At 39.2% G+C, this 22012-nt stretch overlaps 1 protein-coding gene across 1 annotated transcript; it reads right to left on the bottom strand.

Annotated features, from left to right (window-relative positions):
* Nucleotides 1–407: 407 nt before the first annotated feature.
* On the bottom strand, nucleotides 408–21238 carry uevld (UEV and lactate/malate dehyrogenase domains). The gene is made up of 12 exons (XM_056252097.1): nucleotides 21107–21238; nucleotides 20862–20946; nucleotides 20652–20717; nucleotides 20347–20510; nucleotides 19387–19528; nucleotides 19206–19294; nucleotides 19004–19109; nucleotides 15645–15815; nucleotides 14605–14778; nucleotides 2693–2780; nucleotides 2479–2602; nucleotides 408–1469 (listed from the first exon to the last, which is right to left on the bottom strand). The coding sequence occupies exons 1-12, from the start codon at nucleotides 21146–21148 to the stop codon at nucleotides 1305–1307; spliced, it is 1416 nt and encodes a 471-aa protein (XP_056108072.1). The 5' UTR covers nucleotides 21149–21238; the 3' UTR covers nucleotides 408–1304.
* Between the last annotated feature and the right edge of the window lie 774 nt (nucleotides 21239–22012).

Raw genomic sequence — 22012 nt, 5'->3', positions numbered from 1 at the left:
GTTACAATAATTGAAAGATATTTTTCAGTGGTCCTTGATTTGCTCATAAAGGAATTTCCTTTGAAATTTCTCTATATGTAAACCTTAGTGTTATAGACTGCCCTTTAGCGCCACCTTGTGAAAATGAAGCCCAGCTTGGTCAATTTATTTACTGGGAAATACAGCCACCACAGTGAATGTTAAAATGAAGCAACTGTATATTCAAGGTCGCTTTGTGTCATTGTAAATATTAGTTTGATTTGTACTTTATTTGTATTAACAGCCTATATTTAATTGCTTTTTATATTGATTCTCAGGTTAAAATGGTGTTTTAACCCCAGTTTAAAGTTTATTTTGGTTTATGCTCATTTGACTTATTTGCTTAACTAAAAAAAACTTGTTTTCCTCATGCAACAATGGAAACAATAGATAGTAAAGTGGAGTGTTTTATTTACATTATTGCTATAATCATTTCTGATTGCACATTCAGAGGTACAGTACATGACAAACACAACGTGATAAAATATAATACCAGGACGGTATTTCTATTTCTTTAGAAATGAAAATGTACATTCGCTTGCAGAAAAGCACATTAGGAACCCACACCCTTTAATTAATTTAAGCAAACCAACATCACAGATTTGCATGATTGATAATAGCATTTAAATAGATAGTTCACCCAAAAATGAAAATTCTGTCAACATTTATTCACCTCAAGTTGTTCCAAACCTATATGAATGTCTTTCTTCTGCTGAACACAAAGGAAGAATATTTTGAAGAATATGGTGACCACAAAATATCATCTGTTGAGTTCAGCAGAAGAAAGAAATTCATACAGGTTTGGAACAACTTAAGGGTGAGTAATGATAGAATTACATTTTTTTGGGTTAACTATCTCTTTTAACAAGCACTTAAAGCCATTCATTTTACCATTCAACCGTAATTTATCCTTCCATAAAGGCACTATTGTCCATTATTTGAACAGGTAACCACATACAATAAGTTATATGACAAAAAGGATTGCATCTACATAGTTTGTATTGTAAACAATATTGAAGTGCAGTAATATTATGCATAATGCTTCACCAGAAGCCAGGATAGTGTCTTTAAGTGCTATTGCGATCAGATGCAAGACTTTCACTTCACAGTGACTGCAGTGAGAATATAACATAAGCAAGTGTTGCAGGAAGGACTAACCTGAATATTCACATTCTATTAGAAATTTCTTTGAATAGCCCCTGATCCGTAACTGTTCTGAAAGCTGCGGTTGTAGCAGAGAAAATGTACCGCTTGTAGAGGTGATGATGTTTTATCCAGCTCCTGAATTACAATCTCAGCTGCATGAAGAGGTTAACCTGACATGCCACACTCTCCCTCAGCGTCATTTCTTCTTCTGAACCTAAAGACACACCTGGTAATCTGGTGGAGCCGTTTTCCCCGAGGATGCACGGTAAGCTGAGGAACACTTTTGAACCGATTCCACCCCAACCCTGAATGAAGGAAACGCACACATATGAGACTCAATTCTCTCAACATTTACAGACATGGATATTTAACTGCATTTTTAACATTTTATTGCAAAACAATTTAATGTGTCAGTGGCTCCAAGAGTGCAAAAGGTAAGTTCTGGAAGTAAAAAAACTCGTAAAAAAAGTAAAAAATTATTTAAAATTTATGAACCTTTAAAGACAGACCTGTTGTTATAATCGATGGTATATGCTCTTGGTTGAAGCCATCAGTTTGCAATATTTCAACTTTTTTTTTAATACTTGTATTTAATAGTGGAATTTGTGCTGAAAAACGACATTACCCATGATATTGTATCGCGGCGAGGAAATCGCACCAAAAGAGCTTTGCAGGGAACGTTCACTCCCATGAAGCACCGTGAATTACATAATCGAGTTGGTTCCTCATTTTTGCATATATATTGTCATTGAAAACATATCAAACCATTCACATTTCATAATGCAATAACAAACCAATAAAAATCATTTGATATATATATATATGCATTTTTTGCAATAAAATATATTGTTATATAGATGTAATTTAACTTTAATTAATAGTTTTCACCATTGTTTTTAATTTGATTGTCATTCGCAATGCTTCATGGGATTGTAGTTCTTACCCTCATTGAAGCCGTAAAGTGCACAGCCTTGAACCTTTGTCGTCTTTGTCTGATTTTCAAATGCTTCAAACAGATGTTTGCAATGTTTTGATTCACTTAGTAGCTGGTTGGTTCGGTTCATGGCTTATAACACTAACAAAATTAATGGGAAAAAAAATACTTACTGAACCAACGCAGCTGAAAAAGTGGCAGGACACTAATGCACTCTATAAGGTTTTCACTTCCAAAATATGACTTAAATAATTTTGAAAAAAAATGGACAGACAATTTGAATCTTAAATCTCAAAACCCTTATGAAAGTTAATTGCATGTTAATCCTCATCACTAATGCACATGTAGGACTGGCCACAAAGTTACTTAACTGAACATACCTCAGCCAATGTTGTGACAGAGTGCGTTTTCCTTTGGTCTGTTACGATGCTGTGAATGATGCCAGCAATGGATAACCCAACTGACCATGACCTCTGACCTCTGCCCTTGAGCATCTCTAACGCCCTAAAAACATATCAAACCGGTCACACGTCATAATGCAATAAAAACATTTTTTTTTTTACATTTCTATTAGAAACAATATTAAACCCATACCTGTCCATCAAGGGTTTGGTGGAGTTGGACACTGGGGTTAACGCTTGTAGTTGGTCAGTTCCCGGCTCCATATTACCCCACACTGCCACTGAGGAACAGCCAGAGAGAAATCAAATTTATTATTTAAAGCTAGACTCCGACCCAGAACATCAGTGCACACTTGAGGTGCCGATCACATTTGCAAGCTCAAACGTGATGCGTAACACGAGAATGAACCTCATTGGTTCTTGCAGAAGCTCAAACGTGTTGCGTAACACGAGAATGAACCTCATTGGTTCTTGCAGAAGCTCAAACGTGTTGCGTAACACGAGAATGAACCTCATTGGTTCTTACAGAAGCTCAAACGTGTTGCGTAACACGAGAATGAACCTCATTGGTTCTTGCAGAAGCTCAAACGTGTTGCGTAACACGAGAATGAACCTCATTGGTTCTTGCAGAAGCTCAAACGTGTTGCGTAACACGAGAATGAACCTCATTGGTTCTTGCAGAATCTCAAACGTGTTGCGTAACACGAGAATGAACCTCATTGGTTCTTGCAGAAGCTCAAACGTGTTGCGTAACACGAGAATGAACCTCATTGGTTCTTGCAGAATCTCAAACGTGCTGCGTAACACGAGAATGAACCTCATTGGTTCTTGCAGAATCTCAAACGTGTTGTTGCGTAACACGAGAATGAACCTCATTGGTTCTTGCAGAATCTCAAACGTGCTGCATAACACGAGAATGAACCTCATTGGTTCTTGCAGAAGCTCAAACGTGTTGCGTAACACGAGAATGAACCTCATTGGTTCTCGCTGAAGCTCAAACGTGCTGCGTAACACGAGAATGAACCTCATTGGTTCTTGCAGAAGCTCAAACACGCTGCGTAACACGAGAATGAACCTCATTGGTTCTTGCAGAAGCTCAATCGTGCTGCGTAACACGAGAATGAACCTCATTGGTTCTTGCAGAATCTCAAACGTGCTGCGTAACACGAGAATGAACCTCATTGGTTCTTGCTGAAGCTCAAACGTGCTGCGTAACACTAGAATGAACCTCATTGGTTCTTGCTGAAGCTCAAACGTGTTGCGTAACACTAAAATGAACCTCATTGGTTCTTGCAGAAGCTCAAACGTGTTGCGTAACACGAGAATGAACCTCATTGGTTCTTGCAGAAGCTCAAACGTGCTGCGTAACACTAGAATGAACCTCATTGGTTCTTGCTGAAGCTCAAACGTGCTGCGTAACACGAGAATGAACCTCATTGGTTCTTACAGAAGCTCAAACGTGCTGCGTAACACTAGAATGAACCTCATTGGTTCTTGCTGAAGCTCAAACGTGCTGCGTAACACTAGAATGAACCTCATTGGTTCTTGCAGAAGCTCAAACGTGTTGCGTAACACGAGAATGAACCTCATTGGTTCTTGCAGAAGCTCAAACGTGCTGCGTAACACGAGAATGAACCTCATTGGTTCTTGCTGAAGCTCAAACGTGCTGCGTAACACTAGAATGAACCTCATTGGTTCTTGCAGAAGCTCAAACGTGCTGCGTAACACTAGAATGAACCTCATTGGTTCTTGCTGAAGCTCAAACGTGCTGCGTAACACTAGAATGAACCTCATTGGTTCTTGCTGAAGCTCAAACGTGTTGCGTAACACTAGAATGAACCTCATTGGTTCTTGCAGAAGCTCAAACGTGTTGCGTAACACGAGAATGAACCTCATTGGTTCTTGCAGAAGCTCAAACGTGCTCCGTAACACGAGAATGAACCTCATTGGTTCTTACAGAAGCTCAAACGTGCTGCGTAACACTAGAATGAACCTCATTGGTTCTTGCTGAAGCTCAAACGTGTTGCGTAACACTAGAATGAACCTCATTGGTTCTTGCAGAAGCTCAAACGTGTTGCGTAACACGAGAATGAACCTCATTGGTTCTTGCAGAAGCTCAAACGTGCTGCGTAACACGAGAATGAACCTCATTGGTTCTTGCTGAAGCTCAAATGTGCTGCGTAACACTAGAATGAACCTCATTGGTTCTTGCTGAAGCTCAAACGTGCTGCGTAACACTAGAATGAACCTCATTGGTTCTTGCTGAAGCTCAAACGTGTTGCGTAACACTAGAATGAACCTCATTGGTTCTTGCAGAAGCTCAAACATGCTGCGTAACACGAGAATGAACCTCATTGGTTCTTGCAGAAGCTCAAACGTGTTGCGTAACACTAGAATGAACCTCATTGGTTCTTGCAGAAGCTCAAACGTGCTGCGTAACACGAGAATGAACCTCATTGGTTCTTGCAGAATCTCAAACGTGTTGTTGCATAACACGAGAATGAACCTCATTGGTTCTTGCAGAATCTCAAACGTGCTGTGTAACACGAGAATGAACCTCATTGGTTCTTGCAGAAGCTCAAACGTGCTGAGTAACACGAGAATGAACCTCATTGTAGAGTTCTCAACGGGCCTGAAAATTACAACCCGACCCGACCCGGCCCGTGGCTTTTAAAGCCCGGACCCGATGTAACCCGACACATCAACATGAATTATCTGCCCGAACCCGACCCGCGGCCCGACGCCACCCTTTTGATCGGTGAGTGATGTATGTAGAATGACTGCTGCGCTTGACGCAGAGAGAGAGAGAGCCCCGGCCGCGCGCGCACTCTCACGTCTCACACATTCCGCCCATCCAGCTGACATAAACCACATTTCAATAAACGAAAAAAACTATCCAGTGATTAAATGTTTTCTGTATTGACGCAAATCTTGTGCGATGTCCTAAACTGCCGAGATAATCACACAACGTGTCGCGCCGCCCCTGAGCAACGGTGATTTCACCTGCAGCAAGTTACTTTTCACCAACTCCATCTTCTTCTCCGGGCTAAAGGCGTGCACGCAGCGGCGTCAGGTCTGCCCTCGCGTCGCGATGCACGTTGCACGCAGCAGCCAGACTTTCTTTACAGTGAACAGCAGCGATGAATAATAAATGTTTTTTTTTTCTTTCACTGTACAATTCAAAAGATTAAGCCCGAGGTCCGACCCGACCCGAGTCATTTGCAAATATTTTCGACCCGAACCCGGCCCGAACCCGCGGGTCCCGTCGGGTTTGTCGGGCCGACCCGACCCGTTGAGAACTCTACCTCATTGGTTCTTGCAGAAGCTCAAACGTGCTGCGTAACACGAGAATGAACCTCATTGGTTCTTACAGAAGCTCAAACACACTGCGTAACACGAGAATGAACCTCATTGGTTCTTGCAGAAGCTCAAACGTGTTGCGTAACACTAGAATGAACCTCATTGGTTCTTGCAGAAGCTCAAACGTGTTGCGTGACACGAGAATGAACCTCATTGGTTCTTGCAGAATCTCAAACGTGCTGTGTAACACAAGAATGAACCTCATTGGTTCTTGCTGAAGCTCAACGTGCTGCGTAACACGAGAATGAACCTCATTGGTTCTTGCTAAAGCTCAAACGTGTTGTTGCGTAACACGAGAATGAACCTCATTGGTTCTTGCAGAAGCTCAATCGTGCTGCGTAACACGAGAATGAACCTCATTGGTTCTTGCTGAAGCTCAAACGTGCTGCGTAACACGAGAATGAACCTCATTGGTTCTTGCAGAAGCTCAAACATGCTGCGTAACACTAGAATGAACCTCATTGGTTCTTGCTGAAGCTCAAACGTGCTGCGTAACACTAGAATGAACCTCATTGGTTCTTGCTGAAGCTCAAACGTGCTGCGTAACACGAGAATGAACCTCATTGGTTCTTGCAGAAGCTCAATCGTGCTGCGTAACACGAGAATGAACCTCATTGGTTCTTGCAGAAGCTCAAACACACTGCGTAACACGAGAATGAACCTCATTGGTTCTTGCTGAAGCTCAAACGTGCTGCGTAACACTAGAATGAACCTCATTGGTTCTTGCTGAAGCTCAAACGTGCTGCGTAACACTAGAATGAACCTCATTGGTTCTTGCAGAATCTCAAACGTGTTGTTGCGTAACACGAGAATGAACCTCATTGGTTCTTGCAGAATCTCAAACGTGCTGCGTAACACGAGAATGAACCTCATTGGTTCTTGCAGAAGCTCAAACGTGCTGCGTAACACGAGAATGAACCTCATTGGTTCTTGCAGAAGCTCAATCGTGCTGCGTAACACGAGAATGAACCTCATTGGTTCTTGCTGAAGCTCAAACGTGCTGCGTAACACTAGAATGAACCTCATTGGTTCTTGCTGAAGCTCAAACGTGCTGCGTAACACTAGAATGAACCTCATTGGTTCTTGCAGAATCTCAAACGTGTTGTTGCGTAACACGAGAATGAACCTCATTGGTTCTTGCAGAATCTCAAACGTGCTGCGTAACACGAGAATGAACCTCATTGGTTCTTGCAGAATCTCAAACGTGCTGCGTAACACGAGAATGAACCTCATTGGTTCTTGCTGAAGCTCAAACGTGCTGCGTAACACTAGAATGAACCTCATTGGTTCTTGCAGAATCTCAAACGTGCTGCGTAACACGAGAATGAACCTCATTGGTTCTTGCAGAATCTCAAACGTGCTGCGTAACACAAGAATGAACCTCATTGGTTCTTGCAGAAGCTCAAACGTGCTGCGTAACACGAGAATGAACCTCATTGGTTCTTGCTGAAGCTCAAACGTGTTGTTGCGTAACACGAGAATGAACCTCATTGGTTCTCGCTGAAGCTCAAACGTGCTGCGTAACACGAGAATGAACCTCATTGGTTCTTGCTGAAGCTCAAACGTGTTGTTGCGTAACACGAGAATGAACCTCATTGGTTCTCGCTGAAGCTCAATCGTGCTGCGTAACACGAGAATGAACCTCATTGGTTCTTGCAGAAGCTCAAACACACTGCGTAACACGAAAATGAACCTCATTGGTTCTTGCAGAAGCTCAAACGTGCTGCGTAACACTAGAATGAACCTCATTGGTTCTTGCTGAAGCTCAAACGTGCTGCGTAACACTAGAATGAACCTCATTGGTTCTCGCTGAAGCTCAAACGTGCTGCGTAACACGAGAATGAACCTCATTGGTTCTCGCTGAAGCTCAAACGTGCTGCGTAACACGAGAATTAACCTCATTGGTTCTTGCTGAAGCTCAAACGTGCTGCGTAACACTAGAATGAACCTCATTGGTTCTTACAGAAGCTCAAACGTGCTGCGTAACACGAGAATGAACCTCATTGGTTCTTGCAGAAGCTCAAACGTGTTGCGTAACACGAGAATGAACCTCATTGGTTCTTGCAGAAGCGCAAACGTGTTGTTGCGTAACACGAGAATGAACCTCATTGGTTCTTGCAGAATCTCAAACGTGTTGCGTAACACGAGAATAAACCTCATTGGTTCTTACAGAAGCTCAAACGTGTTGCGTAACACGAGAATGAACCTCATTGGTTCTTACAGAAGCTCAATCGTGCTGCGTAACACGAGAATGAACCTCATTGGTTCTTACAGAAGCTCAAACGTACTGCGTAACACGAGAATAAACCTCATTGGTTCTTACAGAAGCTCAAACGTGTTGCGTAACACGAGAATGAACCTCATTGGTTCTTACAGAAGCTCAAACGTACTGCGTAACACGAGAATGAACCTCATTGGTTCTTACAGAAGCTCAAACGTACTGCGTAACACGAGAATGAACCTCATTGGTTCTTACAGAAGCTCAAACGTACTGCGTAACACGAGAATGAACCTCATTGGTTCTTGCAGAAGCTCAAACGTGCTGCGTAACACGAGAATGAACCTCATTGGTTCTTACAGAAGCTCAAACGTACTGCGTAACACGAGAATGAACCTCATTGGTTCTTACAGAAGCTCAAACGTACTGCTTAACACGAGAATGAACCTCATTGGTTCTTACAGAAGCTCAAACGTGCTGCGTAACACGAGAATGAACCTCATTGGTTCTTACAGAAGCTCAAACGTGCTGCGTAACACGAGAATGAACCTCATTGGTTCTTACAGAAGCTCAAACGTGCTGCGTAACACGAGAATGAACCTCATTGGTTCTTGCAGAAGCTCAAACGTGTTGCGTAACACGAGAATGAACCTCATTGGTTCTTGCAGAAGCGCAAACGTGTTGTTGCGTAACACGAGAATGAACCTCATTGGTTCTTGCAGAATCTCAAACGTGTTGCGTAACACGAGAATAAACCTCATTGGTTCTTACAGAAGCTCAAACGTGTTGCGTAACACGAGAATGAACCTCATTGGTTCTTACAGAAGCTCAATCGTGCTGCGTAACACGAGAATGAACCTCATTGGTTCTTACAGAAGCTCAAACGTGTTGCGTAACACGAGAATGAACCTCATTGGTTCTTACAGAAGCTCAAACGTGCTGCGTAACACGAGAATGAACCTCATTGGTTCTTACAGAAGCTCAAACGTACTGCGTAACACGAGAATAAACCTCATTGGTTCTTACAGAAGCTCAAACGTGTTGCGTAACACGAGAATGAACCTCATTGGTTCTTACAGAAGCTCAAACGTGCTGCGTAACACGAGAATGAACCTCATTGGTTCTTACAGAAGCTCAAACGTACTGCGTAACACGAGAATAAACCTCATTGGTTCTTACAGAAGCTCAATCGTGCTGCGTAACACGAGAATGAACCTCATTGGTTCTTACAGAAGCTCAAACGTGTTGCGTAACACGAGAATGAACCTCATTGGTTCTTACAGAAGCTCAAACGTGTTGCGTAACACGAGAATGAACCTCATTGGTTCTTACAGAAGCTCAAACGTACTGCGTAACACGAGAATAAACCTCATTGGTTCTTACAGAAGCTCAAACGTGTTGCGTAACACGAGAATGAACCTCATTGGTTCTTACAGAAGCTCAAACGTGCTGCGTAACACGAGAATGAACCTCATTGGTTCTTACAGAAGCTCAAACGTACTGCGTAACACGAGAATAAACCTCATTGGTTCTTACAGAAGCTCAAACGTGTTGCGTAACACGAGAATGAACCTCATTGGTTCTTGCTGAAGCTCAAACGTACTGCGTAACACGAGAATGAACCTCATTGGTTCTTACAGAAGCTCAAACGTACTGCGTAACACGAGAATGAACCTCATTGGTTCTTACAGAAGCTCAAACGTACTGCGTAACACGAGAATGAACCTCATTGGTTCTTGCAGAAGCTCAAACGTGCTGCGTAACACGAGAATGAACCTCATTGGTTCTTACAGAAGCTCAAACGTACTGCGTAACACGAGAATGAACCTCATTGGTTCTTACAGAAGCTCAAACGTACTGCTTAACACGAGAATGAACCTCATTGGTTCTTACAGAAGCTCAAACGTGCTGCGTAACACGAGAATGAACCTCATTGGTTCTTACAGAAGCTCAAACGTGCTGCGTAACACGAGAATGAACCTCATTGGTTCTTACAGAAGCTCAAACGTACTGCGTAACATGAGAATGAACCTCATTGGTTCTTACAGAAGCTCAAACGTGCTGCGTAACACGAGAATGAACCTCATTGGTTCTCGCACGTCAAGCAAACATGCTTGAGCTTCCATTTACCACAACTGATGTGTGAGTTGAAAGTTTATACATGAATAAAAAACTAAATTAAATCTGTTCATCATATAAAGCGATCGTGTCTCTCCAGAAAATATGGACTAAACCGCTTAAATCATATGGATTAGTTTTACAATCTCTTTATGAACTTTTTGAAGCGTGAAAGTGGTAGTTGCGTAGCTGTCAATGGAGGAACAGAAAGCTCTCAAGATTTCATAAAAATATCTCTTTATTTGTGTTCGAAAACAAAAAACGACATGAGGGCGAGTAATTAATGACAGACTTTAAATTTTTAGGTCAATTAACCCTTTAATTCAACAGTTTTTGCTTTGGTACCTAAATCGTAGGGGTGTAACGATACACAAACCTGACGGTTCGGTTCGTCCCACGGTTTTGAGGTCTCGGTTCGGTTCGGTTCATTTCGGTGCGGTGGGGGGGGGGGGGGGGGGGGTGTTAGAAAGCTACAATTGCTTTATTTTTTATTAAACAGTGCTTTAATGAACAAATTGTGTCCTTGTCTTTAAATTAATTCAATTACAAGTAAACGTTTCTCAAGGATAACAAAATTATCTGCTAATGCTGTAAACTACAGCCCTTACTTGCACATTACTATAACATTAAAGCTTAACAACAGAGCCTACTTTTAGCCTAAATGATATAATAATAATCAACACTCAAATAACAAATTGTATGAAAACATGTAAACTGCACATAAGACAATTTTTGCATTAACATGTTTTTACTCTAATTTGTTATTGTTATATAATAATTTACACAGTTGCTGTTATTTTCATGACAACTATTTTAAACATACATTAAATAATCAAGATATCATAAACAGGTTAAGTAAAATATAATATATAGGCTAATATATCGCATTTATTTAGTGAAAGAGTTAGCAAACCAGCAAGCTGTGGACACTGAATGAGTTGCCTGAGGTAAATATAAAGCTATGTGGAAAACTAAGTGTTTTATTGACGTATTTCCGCTGTTGAAACACTGATTGGGTGTTTACACGAGTTATGATGCCTTTCAGTAAGTATACTGTATCTTTCAACATACCTTCGGGTGTCCATTCATGTTTATTCTGTAACTGAGGAAGAGATGATCGCGCTCCGCGCTGCCGCATGCATACAGTGATATCTGTCACGCCACATCTAAGAGCGCCAAAACGGCATTTATTGTTTGCATTTCGTGATCAAATAGACATAATTTGAAAGATTACACCTTGCTTATTATGAAAAGTAACAAAACACTGAGCTTATTGCGATTATATGTGGTTAATGGTGGTTAGGCAACAGCCCTGTATTCGTTGTGTACACATAACACAAGAGGTGCAATGAGCCGGGTCTGTACTCTGGGCGGGGCAGCAGGGGGCGGGGCGGGGCGTGTTCGGTTCGCCATGAGAGTATCGCGATTAGTAGTGATGGGCGATACTACAAATTTCTGTATCGATCCGATACCAAGTAAATACAGGGGCAGTATCGCCGATATCGATACCGATACCGATACTTTTTCATTTTAAAAGCATGCATTTGAACTTGTATGCACTTTCCTGTGCTAGAGCAGTGTGTCATGATTTATGAGGTGAATGCATCATTAATATGCTAAATCTGAACACGTTTGCATAACTACTAGTCCTATTTTGTGATTTGTGCTCTCAACTCCCCTTTAATTAGTCAGTGACTTTTACAAAACTACCCTAATTATAGTACTAGCCTACTAGTACTAGCCTACTGTTCAAAAGTTTGGGGTCTGTAAGATTTTTATTTCTCTTAGTAAAAACTGTAATATTACAATTTAACAATTTAACATAGGCTATCTGTTTTCTATGCCATAGTAAACTGTAATTTATTCATGTGATCAAGGCTGAATTTTGGGCATCATTACTCCAGTCATGATGATAATTCATTTTAATATGCTGATTTGCTGCTCAGGAAACATTTCTTATTATTATCAATGTTGAAAACCGTTTCATATTTTGTCGGAAACTATGAAACATTTTATGCAGAATTATTTGATGAACAAAGTTGAAAGAACAGCATTTATATGAAGTAGATTTTTTTTAACAGTGTAAAACCCTTGACTGTCACTTTTGATCAATTTAATGCATCGATCCTTGTTGAATAAAAATATTAATTTCATAAAAAAGATCTTACTGACGTCAACATTTTAAATCGTTATGTACAGTTTTGGTTTGTTTATTGCGAAATAACTCCCGATTGTTTCTCTGTCATCTAAGCAAGGCTTCGTTTCCCAAACGCACTGGGCCTCTGAGCTCAGCGAAGCACCAGCAGCGAACGCTCTTTGTGATTGATTGGTTTCGTCTTGTAGCCTATACAGATGACTAGAAGAAAAGGTTCTATCCTACACAATTACCCGCTAACATTCGCTTATTTTTCGCACTGAATTGCGTGCAAAATTAATAAAAAATTACTGGGAAAAAAAATACACATTTGGATCGATATTTTTATGTGAGGATCGATCCTTTTCGATACCACGTCAGTATCGAAGTATCGATACTTTAGGATCGATCCGCCCATCACTAGCGATTAGGGATGGGACGATTACCGGTTTCCCGATAAACCACGATAAAATGTTCTGCCGGTTAGTATTATCGTTTAAAATTTTATTATCATAAAAACCGTGTTTGATTATCGTGATTTTGAAAACTCACGGTAAATCCTGTCCAGCCAGAATCAGTCTGACGCAAGCGCGAGCACTCAGCAGGCGCGCAGATGCAATGTTGTTTTTTTGCGCGAGAAGACAAGGCGGAAGGCAGTGACAGCACACGGGAGATTTTTCAGCCACCCAAGAGGACAAAATCGGAGGTATGGTCGTATTTTGGCTATTACAAGAGTCCCAAGGGCAATGTAATCGAGGATGGGCACCCTGTCTGCAAATCTTGCCAGAGGAAAGTCGCTGCAAAAGGGGGAAACACGTCAAATCTGCTAAGTCATCTAACGTTACGTGACAACCACCCACTGAGTTAATTTTTACCTTAATACCACAACTAACTTGGGCAAATAATTAGACAAATTTATTGGAGATGAATTATTTAATTATCTCACTTGTAATTATTGCAAAGCTTCCGCGAAGAGAAAAGTTTTACAGCAAGTGGATTTGAGCCAAGACGAACGAACATATTCAAACTATTAAGGGTGACATTTAAGGGATAATGTATTGTATTCATTCATAGTAAACTTATTACCGTTTTTTTTTTTTTTTTTTTTTTACCACAGAAATAATTTCAGGGACATGAAATATTGAATTGTGGTTAACTTAATGTTTTTAAATCTTACCGGTTTATAAATGCATTATACAAGTTACAGTGTCCAAATCAATCATAAAGTAAATGTGATCACTACAACAATATTGTAGTAGTATTAATACTAAATTACTCTGATTTAATTTTCAATACAATCAAAACTGAGACGCAAGACATACACATTTGAATGAAACCAGAGATTGCGTCCACGGTGATCCGAGACATGGATGTGCGCTGTGTAGTGCGTTGCTATTTACAACAGTCATTATAAGTATTCCAGTAGTTTAGTCACCCTGACCCAACCAACATATTTTGTTCATTTAAGTGTGTGTGCGTGCGTGCGCGCGCGTGTGTGTGTGTGTGTGAGAGAGAGAGAGAGAAAGTGATTTATTATTTATTAATAGCCTAATAATAATATTCAGTCATACACACATCCATAAGTGTTATTATCATTATTAATGATAGGGTTTAATGACGAGTTCATTAAAACCTGCACTAGGAAAACTTATACCTCTCACTCTCAGGGCTCCATGTTAATGTTAATATAATGTTTATGCTTAAAAAAGTGCATATAGCTGCTAATTGTATTTTTTGTTTGTTGATTTTCAAATGTTTTCAGGGTGAGCATCAGTTCTTTTTGAACATTTCCATCTCATTTTAACAAAACCGTGATAATATTGATAATCGTGATAACTTTGGTCACTATAATCGTGATATGAAATTTTCATACCGTCCCATCCCTAATCGCGATACGTATCGTGTATCGCGGTTTTTCGGTTCGGTTCAAATATCGTTACACCCCTAAAATCGGTACAGAGAATTGCACAATTTTACTGGTATTAGTTGTGACTACTTAAATGTTGGTGCAGTGATAAACTAATTCATTTTAATCTGGTGCTATTACAGCAGTGTTTACATTAAAACACGTCACAAATGCTGTGGTGAAGTTGGCCAATCACAGCAGTGGGCGTTTACTTGTGTTTCTGAAAGAAGAAACGTCCCTTGAAATAGGGTGTGATAGTCAAAATGAGGATGCAAAAAATGTTGCTAACTTCATAAGATAACCTCGATAAACTGAAAGTGATTTCATGAACACTTTAAAAAAATGTCAAGCTGCTCCTAAACCACTCACCCTTGTTCTCTGAGAGTTCTCCAATGACCCAGGCCTGCTTGCCTGTGTTATTTGCCACCAGTGAAATGTTGATGATGTGAGACAGTCTCTCTGAATCCAGATTACACCCCACACCGATCACTTGAGAGGGCAGAAGATGACTTTGTCTCCAGGCAACATGTGTCATGATGTCCACTGCAAACATTAAGGTCAGAGGTCACATTCGTGGTCGACAAAGCAAGATTTTGTTGTCTGTTATATTTTAGATTAGTAATTACTGACTAAATCATGAATCGTTCACTATAAGAACTTGAGCTGCATGATAATGATAAATAGATATAGAATAGAAGAAAAATGATGATGATGATTTAAAAATGTTAAATTTATTTGAGAGAATCAGTTTGAATGAATGATTCAATGACACACTCATAAAGACTTTGCTTGTTTAATTACAGGATAAATCTGCGTTTTTGAACGAATCTCTTGAATGAATGATTCAATGTCTTCTTACAAAAGCTCAAACGTGCTGCATAACACGAGAATGAACCTCATTGGTTCTTACAAAAGTTTGAAAAATCAGTTTGAATGAATGATTCAATTACACACTCATTAAGACTTTGCTTGTTCAATTAAAGGATAAATCTGCGTTTTTGAACGAATCTCTTGAATGAATGATTCAATGTCAAATACATTTTAACAGTAATTTGTTGCCACCTACTGGTGTAACGATATAATCTATATAACGAAGAGCCAAGTTACTTTCAAATGGTGATTTGCTCTCTTTTGATGCTATTTTGACGTCTGTGATAACATATGAATATAATATGAATATTTGTAACACAGATTTGAATGTTCCGGTGTGATTTTGTCAAAGGTTTAATAGTCACAGGCGAATCGTTGTCATTTAGGAATGAGATCGCGTGTGTGTCTGAATCGAGATCGCAATATTTTAACGATTAATCGAGCAGCTCTAATAAGAACAATCAATAAAGAAAATAAACGGGACATTTTGATTTGATGCTATCTTTGAGCACAGGCTAAGCTAGCCTCCGATCACTAACCTGGTTGAGAGGCGATGAGCAGCACAGCTTTTGGACTCAGCTGGGCGAGATGTGGGATGATTCCTCTGTACATGTCCACATTAGTCTGAACTACACTTAAATATGACTGCTCATCACTCCAGGCATTCGCTGTGACGACCACCACTTTAGAGCCCGCTGAGGCCGACAGGTCTGTGGAATTGAGATTAGAGACACTGTCACTGTCTTTTGTGTAGGAGAGGTTGAAGAACTTTTACAATGTAGACAGTAAAAACTAAGAGACATGTAAAGACTTTGTGGTGACATCTGTATCTTCACCAGGGTTATTATCGTTCAAACTAAAACCATAAAAAACATATTTTTATTACTTGAATAAAATTAACTGGAAAAATATATTTTTAAAAAGACACATTTCATTTCAGCTAGTAGCCCAGGCAACATTTCTCATTTTAATTTAGTTTAAGTACTAAAATGACTAAAACTAAAACTCAAAACCTATATACAGGCAATTAAAACACAATTTAACACAAGTTGTTACCTATTAACACAACTTTAAATAAAATGAAAAACTAAAATATAAAAAAATCTAATGTTATCAAAAAATATATATAATTATAATGAAATTACACATCTTCACATAATGGATGGTTGAAATTATGATTGTCTTTTTTAAGTCTTTAAGTCTTATTTCACAACAAAATTAAAATAATCATTATCATTTAGATATATACATATATGTATATATATATATATATATATTATAGCATTACATTAATAAGAATTGTAAACCAAAACTATTAAACAGTTTTTGGTAAATTGAAATAAAGCTGAAAATAAAATAAAATATAAACATAATATAAACTAAACCTGAAATGAAAATAAATTGAAGTTAAATAGAAATTATTAATAATAAATGACTACACGCATAACAAAACTACTAAAACAAACAAAAATGTAAATAAAACTGAAAATATAGAAATATTAATAATCCTAGGATATTAAATAAATAATATTAACACTAATGAGATTTTGAAAATGTGTTTAAATGTCATGTAAATAATTGTCACAAAGCAAAATATGATGTCTGATTTCTTTCCTTTGATTTCGGAGTGAAATATGACAGATGCGTGTCCCAAGTCGCATACCATCCGTCCTAAATAGTTTTCGAAATTAGAATTAGTGTCCCAAATCGTAGTATGTTGAAATAAGTAATCCAAAGATACCCGGATGGTCTACTTTTTTTTTTTTAGAGTAGGTTTAGATAAAGGGGTTTGAGTGATTAATAATCAGTAGCCCATCTAACCTGACAAAAATATATTTATTAAATGTTATCCACGTTATACTTAATCTAAAACAACATTGTGAACTTTTATAACGATACGTTTGGTCATTAACTTTTAAATGCATCATCATTATGCAAACGTGAGGAGTTCTCCGAATGAAAGACCCACGACTGGCAGATCAACGATTTCGCGATTTCTCTCACGTTTCTCTCCGTAACGGCAGGAAATTAAATGTAATTGAATGTGGAGGATTTTAACTGTGGCAAGATGATTGACGGGGCAGTTTAAACAGTGGCTACGTTTACATGCAACCAAATAATCTGCTAGTAATTGGACTGAAGGCTCAATCGGACTGAAAAATCGGTCATAAGCCTGTTGAATAAAGTGTCATATAAATGAGTGTCCCGTCATTCTAAAATTCTCCTTTCACTCAGCGTCTGTGAAGTGGAGCAGGACAACGTCCCGCCAGTCCTCGTTTCAGACTCTCATCCACAGACGACTGGTTTTGGGCATTTTTACTGCGTGATAAATATAAGCAGCACAGCACAACGGTTCATATGATCATCGTCTCCAAATTATGACCGGAAATGGATAAATATTAAGTTTGCTGTTTAAAACAAATAAAGAACCAATGTAGGAAAATGGTTAGTATGAGCAAACAGCAGGAAACAATCAACCCGATCAAGTTTAGCGTTCATGTTCAATGAATTCAGTCCGACTGAAACAAAAGGTGCGCATGTAAACATAGACAGAGACAGGTTGCACGCTATTAAAGTGGGGTATGTGATTTTCTTTTTTGACCATTTTTTCAAAATCACTTGAAATCCGATTCCTAACCCACTTACAGCCACTGAGTTAGAAGCACTGAAATGAAAATTAAAAAATTTAATCATCTGTGGAACGGGCAGGACTCGAAAAACTCCAGCCAATCATTTCCAAGACCACCTAGAATCATTGGACAGTAAGTGCATCAATCAAATACGCACAACCGGCGCTACGTCATAGAATGTCTCTGAACAGATTCACGCCCACTTTTGGGGGAAATAAACTAGACTTCCCATAGACTTCAATACAAAATAGCGTCACAAAACAACGTCCGTACACAGCCGAAAGGCGTGAATAACTTAAGAAATCATTAAGATTAAACATGTCAAGTAATTATATGTCCACCCTGTCTGCCATAGAGCGTAAAAGATACATACACAAACTTAATTTGGTCAATTTAAAAACATGTCCCTTCATTCTCCCAGCGTCAAATTGGTGTAACAACGCCACCCAGTGGCCAGAGGTGTCTTTCTTTTACTGTCTATGGTCTTACCCTGACATTTACTCGTATCGTACTTCATCGAGTCACCATATGGTGGCCAGTGAATGATTTTACTTCGTTTTTGAAAGTAAACGTCTTTAAATGTATATATTTGGTCTTATAATATACATTATAATATATATAACCTCACTGGGTGGGGTTGTTACACCAATTTGGCGCTGGGAGAATAAACGGACATGTTTTTAAATTGACCAAATTAAGTTTGTGTATGTATCTTTTACGCTCTATGGCAGGCAGGGTGGACATATAATTACTTGACATGTTTTATATAAGTGATTTCTTAAGTTATTTACTCCTGTCGGCTGTGTACGGACGTTGGTTTTTGCCGTTATTTTGTATTGAAGTCTATGGGAAGTCTAGTTTGTTTTCCCCCAAAAAGGGGCGGGGACGAAATTGACAGTTAAGTTCCCAGATGTGCCGGTTGTGCGTATGGTCGTACCATCCCCCCCTCCACCCATCCCCCTCGAGCGAGTCAGGGCCAGCGTTGGAGGAAAGAAGGAAGGACCTTTTGAGTTGTGCATTTTCAAAATCTGCCGGCCGTTTTGCAAATCACATACCCCACCTTTAAACGACAGAGCGTCCGTTAAAGACGCAATTATGACGAAGTAATATGTCCCCAAAGCTTGCATACTCTTCTGCTACACACTCAAAAGTATGTACTTTTTCTTCTCAAAAACAGGGCATAGTATAAGTAGGCCAATTGGGACACGGCACCAGACATGTTATGGACAGACATTGTGAGATTCTGTGAATGTAATGATGTAAAGCACCTTTCGAGACCTCGACCTTTGGTAAACTGAAAATTTCCAAATCCATCGTGCCACCTTTGGTTGAGCTCTCAGGGATGTCAATCAAAACCAGTTTGTCAACACAGCACTATGACAGAAAGAATGACACAACAGCCTGGTCATAAAAATGTGGTTACGTAGCCATAAGCTATTTCCCGCAAACAAAAGACAATCATGTAGTTACTTTCGCCATGATACTCAACACGGCAGCAATTCCCAAATCTCCCCCGCCAATCACACACACTTTAACCTCTTGATCAGGACGATTTCCACCTATAAGAGCAATACCACATTATGATTGGAAAATTCATAAAAGCGGTACTCAACATGTGCAATTGCATTTTTTTGGTCCATTCCAGACATACCTTCATTAACTTTGAGATTTGCCACAAAGGCCAGTAGATCGTTGGGAGTGACAACATGTGCTGAAGGTTTGGTGCTCAGTGGAGGTTCCTCTTCAAACTTAGCAGTCATCTCTGCCAGAAGCCCATTCACAGACGACTTTGGCTGCAATAGTGACAGTTTTTTACAGTCAAACCAAAATGTATTCAGAGTCAGACACCTTCAACATTTCTCACATTGTCAGTTTATTAGAAAATTGTAATAAAATATGCCAAGAAGGGTTATCAAATCAGTTGATATTTCACTGGTCATCCTTCGGTTAGACTGTCTCACAGATGAATTAGGTTGAATATCTGTCAGCTGTTAAATTTAAGTACAAAATTAGATAATACCAATCTAGTTCAACCAATTACCAAGCAATGCTTAATTTTGTTCAGTCTGTGGTGTAAAAAGGTCGCATTGGCAAGCAAAACACGGTCAGGTCAAAGTGTCTGAATAATTTCTGGTCCCTTTACAGAGTGCTGGACTCTTGCATTGTCAATACAAGATCTTGACCAAAAATGTATGCACCTCTTGATGGAAGAAATAAATGTTATTTTCACCAAGAGGTGCATCAATTTTTGGTCAAGATCTTGTATTGGCAATGCACTCTGTAAAGTCTCCTCCAGCACATCCCAAAGACTTTCAATGAATGTAAGGTCTGGATTTAGAAGAGCCGATTCATGTGTGAACATCAAACGATTTCTGAAGGATCATGTGACACTGAAGACTGCAGTATTAATGCTGAAAATTCAGCTTTGATCACAGGAATAAATTAAATTTTACAGCATATTCAAATAGAAAACAGGTCCATTAAATTATAATCATATTTCACAATATTACTCTTTTTTTGCTATATTTTTGTGAGCATAAGGGAATTTTTTAAAAATCAAACAATCAATCGAATAAAGCATTTTGCATATGCTGTAATAAAGGCCTCTTACGTGGTCCCAGTTGTGCAGGCCCGGCAGGTGTATTCTACCCTTCGAATCGACATGTTTACCCTCCCGTATGACCATGCTGGAAGTGGGTCTCAGGAAGCACATGGGAGGCGTGAAGGGGAAGGAATCCAAGAGCCACAGCAGGACGGGCAGGTTATATGAGTGTCCTGTGTGTGAATACATTATCATCAACAAAGACGGTGTTCAAATCAACATAAAGAAGACTCTTCCGAGCAATTATAAAAGCTATTATATCTAGTATACTCATTGTTCAATTAAACAATAGAATCTCTTTCATGGAGTCTCACCTTGATATCCGACTGGGATGTTTCCAACCAGTTTGAGTAGATCCTTCTGTAAACTGTCATTAAATGCTGCAAAATAAGTTTCAGTAATGACTCAGCAGATTCAAATGATCACAAGTAAGATGTATACAATAATTTAAGCTTTGAACTCCCTATGACTAAACCAGATAAATATGGTTTTATATGTTATCATGTTTTATGAAAATGACTTACTGTATGTTCCAGACTTAACTTCCATATCAGTGTGAACGCGAGACACTTTCTGGAGCTCTTCAATGGCCACATCACGATATTTATACTAGTAAGGAAACCAAGTACCATGTTAGAGAGAGAGTAAATAATCCACATTTAAAGGTGTGATTTTTGACACACTGACTAAACTTTTCAAACAGGCTTAACCAGTGTTTATCATCACCCTTATTCGCCAATATATAATATTACTAGTTCATGTTACTCACCTTAGAGAGAACTTTCTTCACAGATTCCGAATTTAAATCCATGATCGCTGTTTAAAACTTGTGCGGTAAAACCGTGGAAGCCCGAGCTGTTAAATCTCAACCAGGCAATAGTGGAACTCAAACTTCCGCAAACACATTTCACCCATTAGACTGCTGTCTGTCCTACGGCAAGCCGAGAGGGCTGATGTCATGCAAATGAAATACGCTAGGCGGTTTAATTTATTTTACTAAATCAGTCATCACAAATTGAATTAAAAAAGTACAAATATAAATAAATATATTATAATTTATGAGATTACAAATATTTTAGGGATGGCTTTCTGAAGGCACCTTTATGAATCTTATATGTATCCATAATATAAACTATTTAAACTTTATTTGTAAATCTAATGTTCTTTTACAGGGCTCACCATTATGAAAAGAAAATGAATGTAAATGAATTCACGTGCACATCATTATTATTAGTTTGAGTGTGAGTGTGAGTGTGAGTGTGTGTGTGTGTGTGTGTGTGTGTGTGTGTGTGTGTGTGTGTGTGTGTGTGTGTGTGTGTGTGTGTGTGTGTGTGTGTGTGTGTGTGTGTGTGTGTGTGTGTGTGTGTGTGTGTGTGTGTGTGTCTGTCTGCCCTCTTAAAGGGTTAGTTCACCCAAAAATGAAAATTCTGTCAGTAATTACTCGCCCTCATGTTGTTCCAACCACGTAAGACTTTCGTTCATCTTCGGAACACAAATGAAGATATTTTTGATTAAATCTGAGAGCTGGATCACTCCTTCATAGGCTTCTTTGTTATTGAAACCTGCCGGCCAAGAAAGTTATCTTTAAAATAGTCCAAGTGACAACAGTGGCTCAATCTTAAGTTTATCAAGCGACGAGAATACTTTTTGTGTGCAAAAAACAAACAAAAATAAC

Source organism: Rhinichthys klamathensis, unplaced genomic scaffold (genome assembly GCF_029890125.1).
Source record: "Rhinichthys klamathensis goyatoka isolate OS25496 unplaced genomic scaffold, OSU_Roscu_1.1 h1tg000092l_1, whole genome shotgun sequence".
In the NCBI taxonomy this organism is placed as follows: Eukaryota; Metazoa; Chordata; class Actinopteri; order Cypriniformes; family Leuciscidae; genus Rhinichthys; species Rhinichthys klamathensis.
Note: the sequence above shows the minus strand (reverse complement) of the source record. Positions and strands in the feature narration are given on the sequence as shown.

What these genes read in the sequence shown, in the direction of transcription:
- uevld (XM_056252097.1), bottom strand. Translation starts at nt 21,148, where the DNA reads ATGGATTTAAATTCGGAATCTGTGAAGAAAGTTCTCTCTAAG. An exon ending in AGTTAAGTCTGGAACATACA is followed by an intron (nt 20,718 to 20,861) that starts GTAAGTCATTTT and finishes CTTATTTTGCAG; the next exon opens with CATTTAATGACAGTTTACAG. An exon ending in GCCTGCACAACTGGGACCAC is followed by an intron (nt 19,529 to 20,346) that starts GTAAGAGGCCTT and finishes TCACTATTGCAG; the next exon opens with CCAAAGTCGTCTGTGAATGG.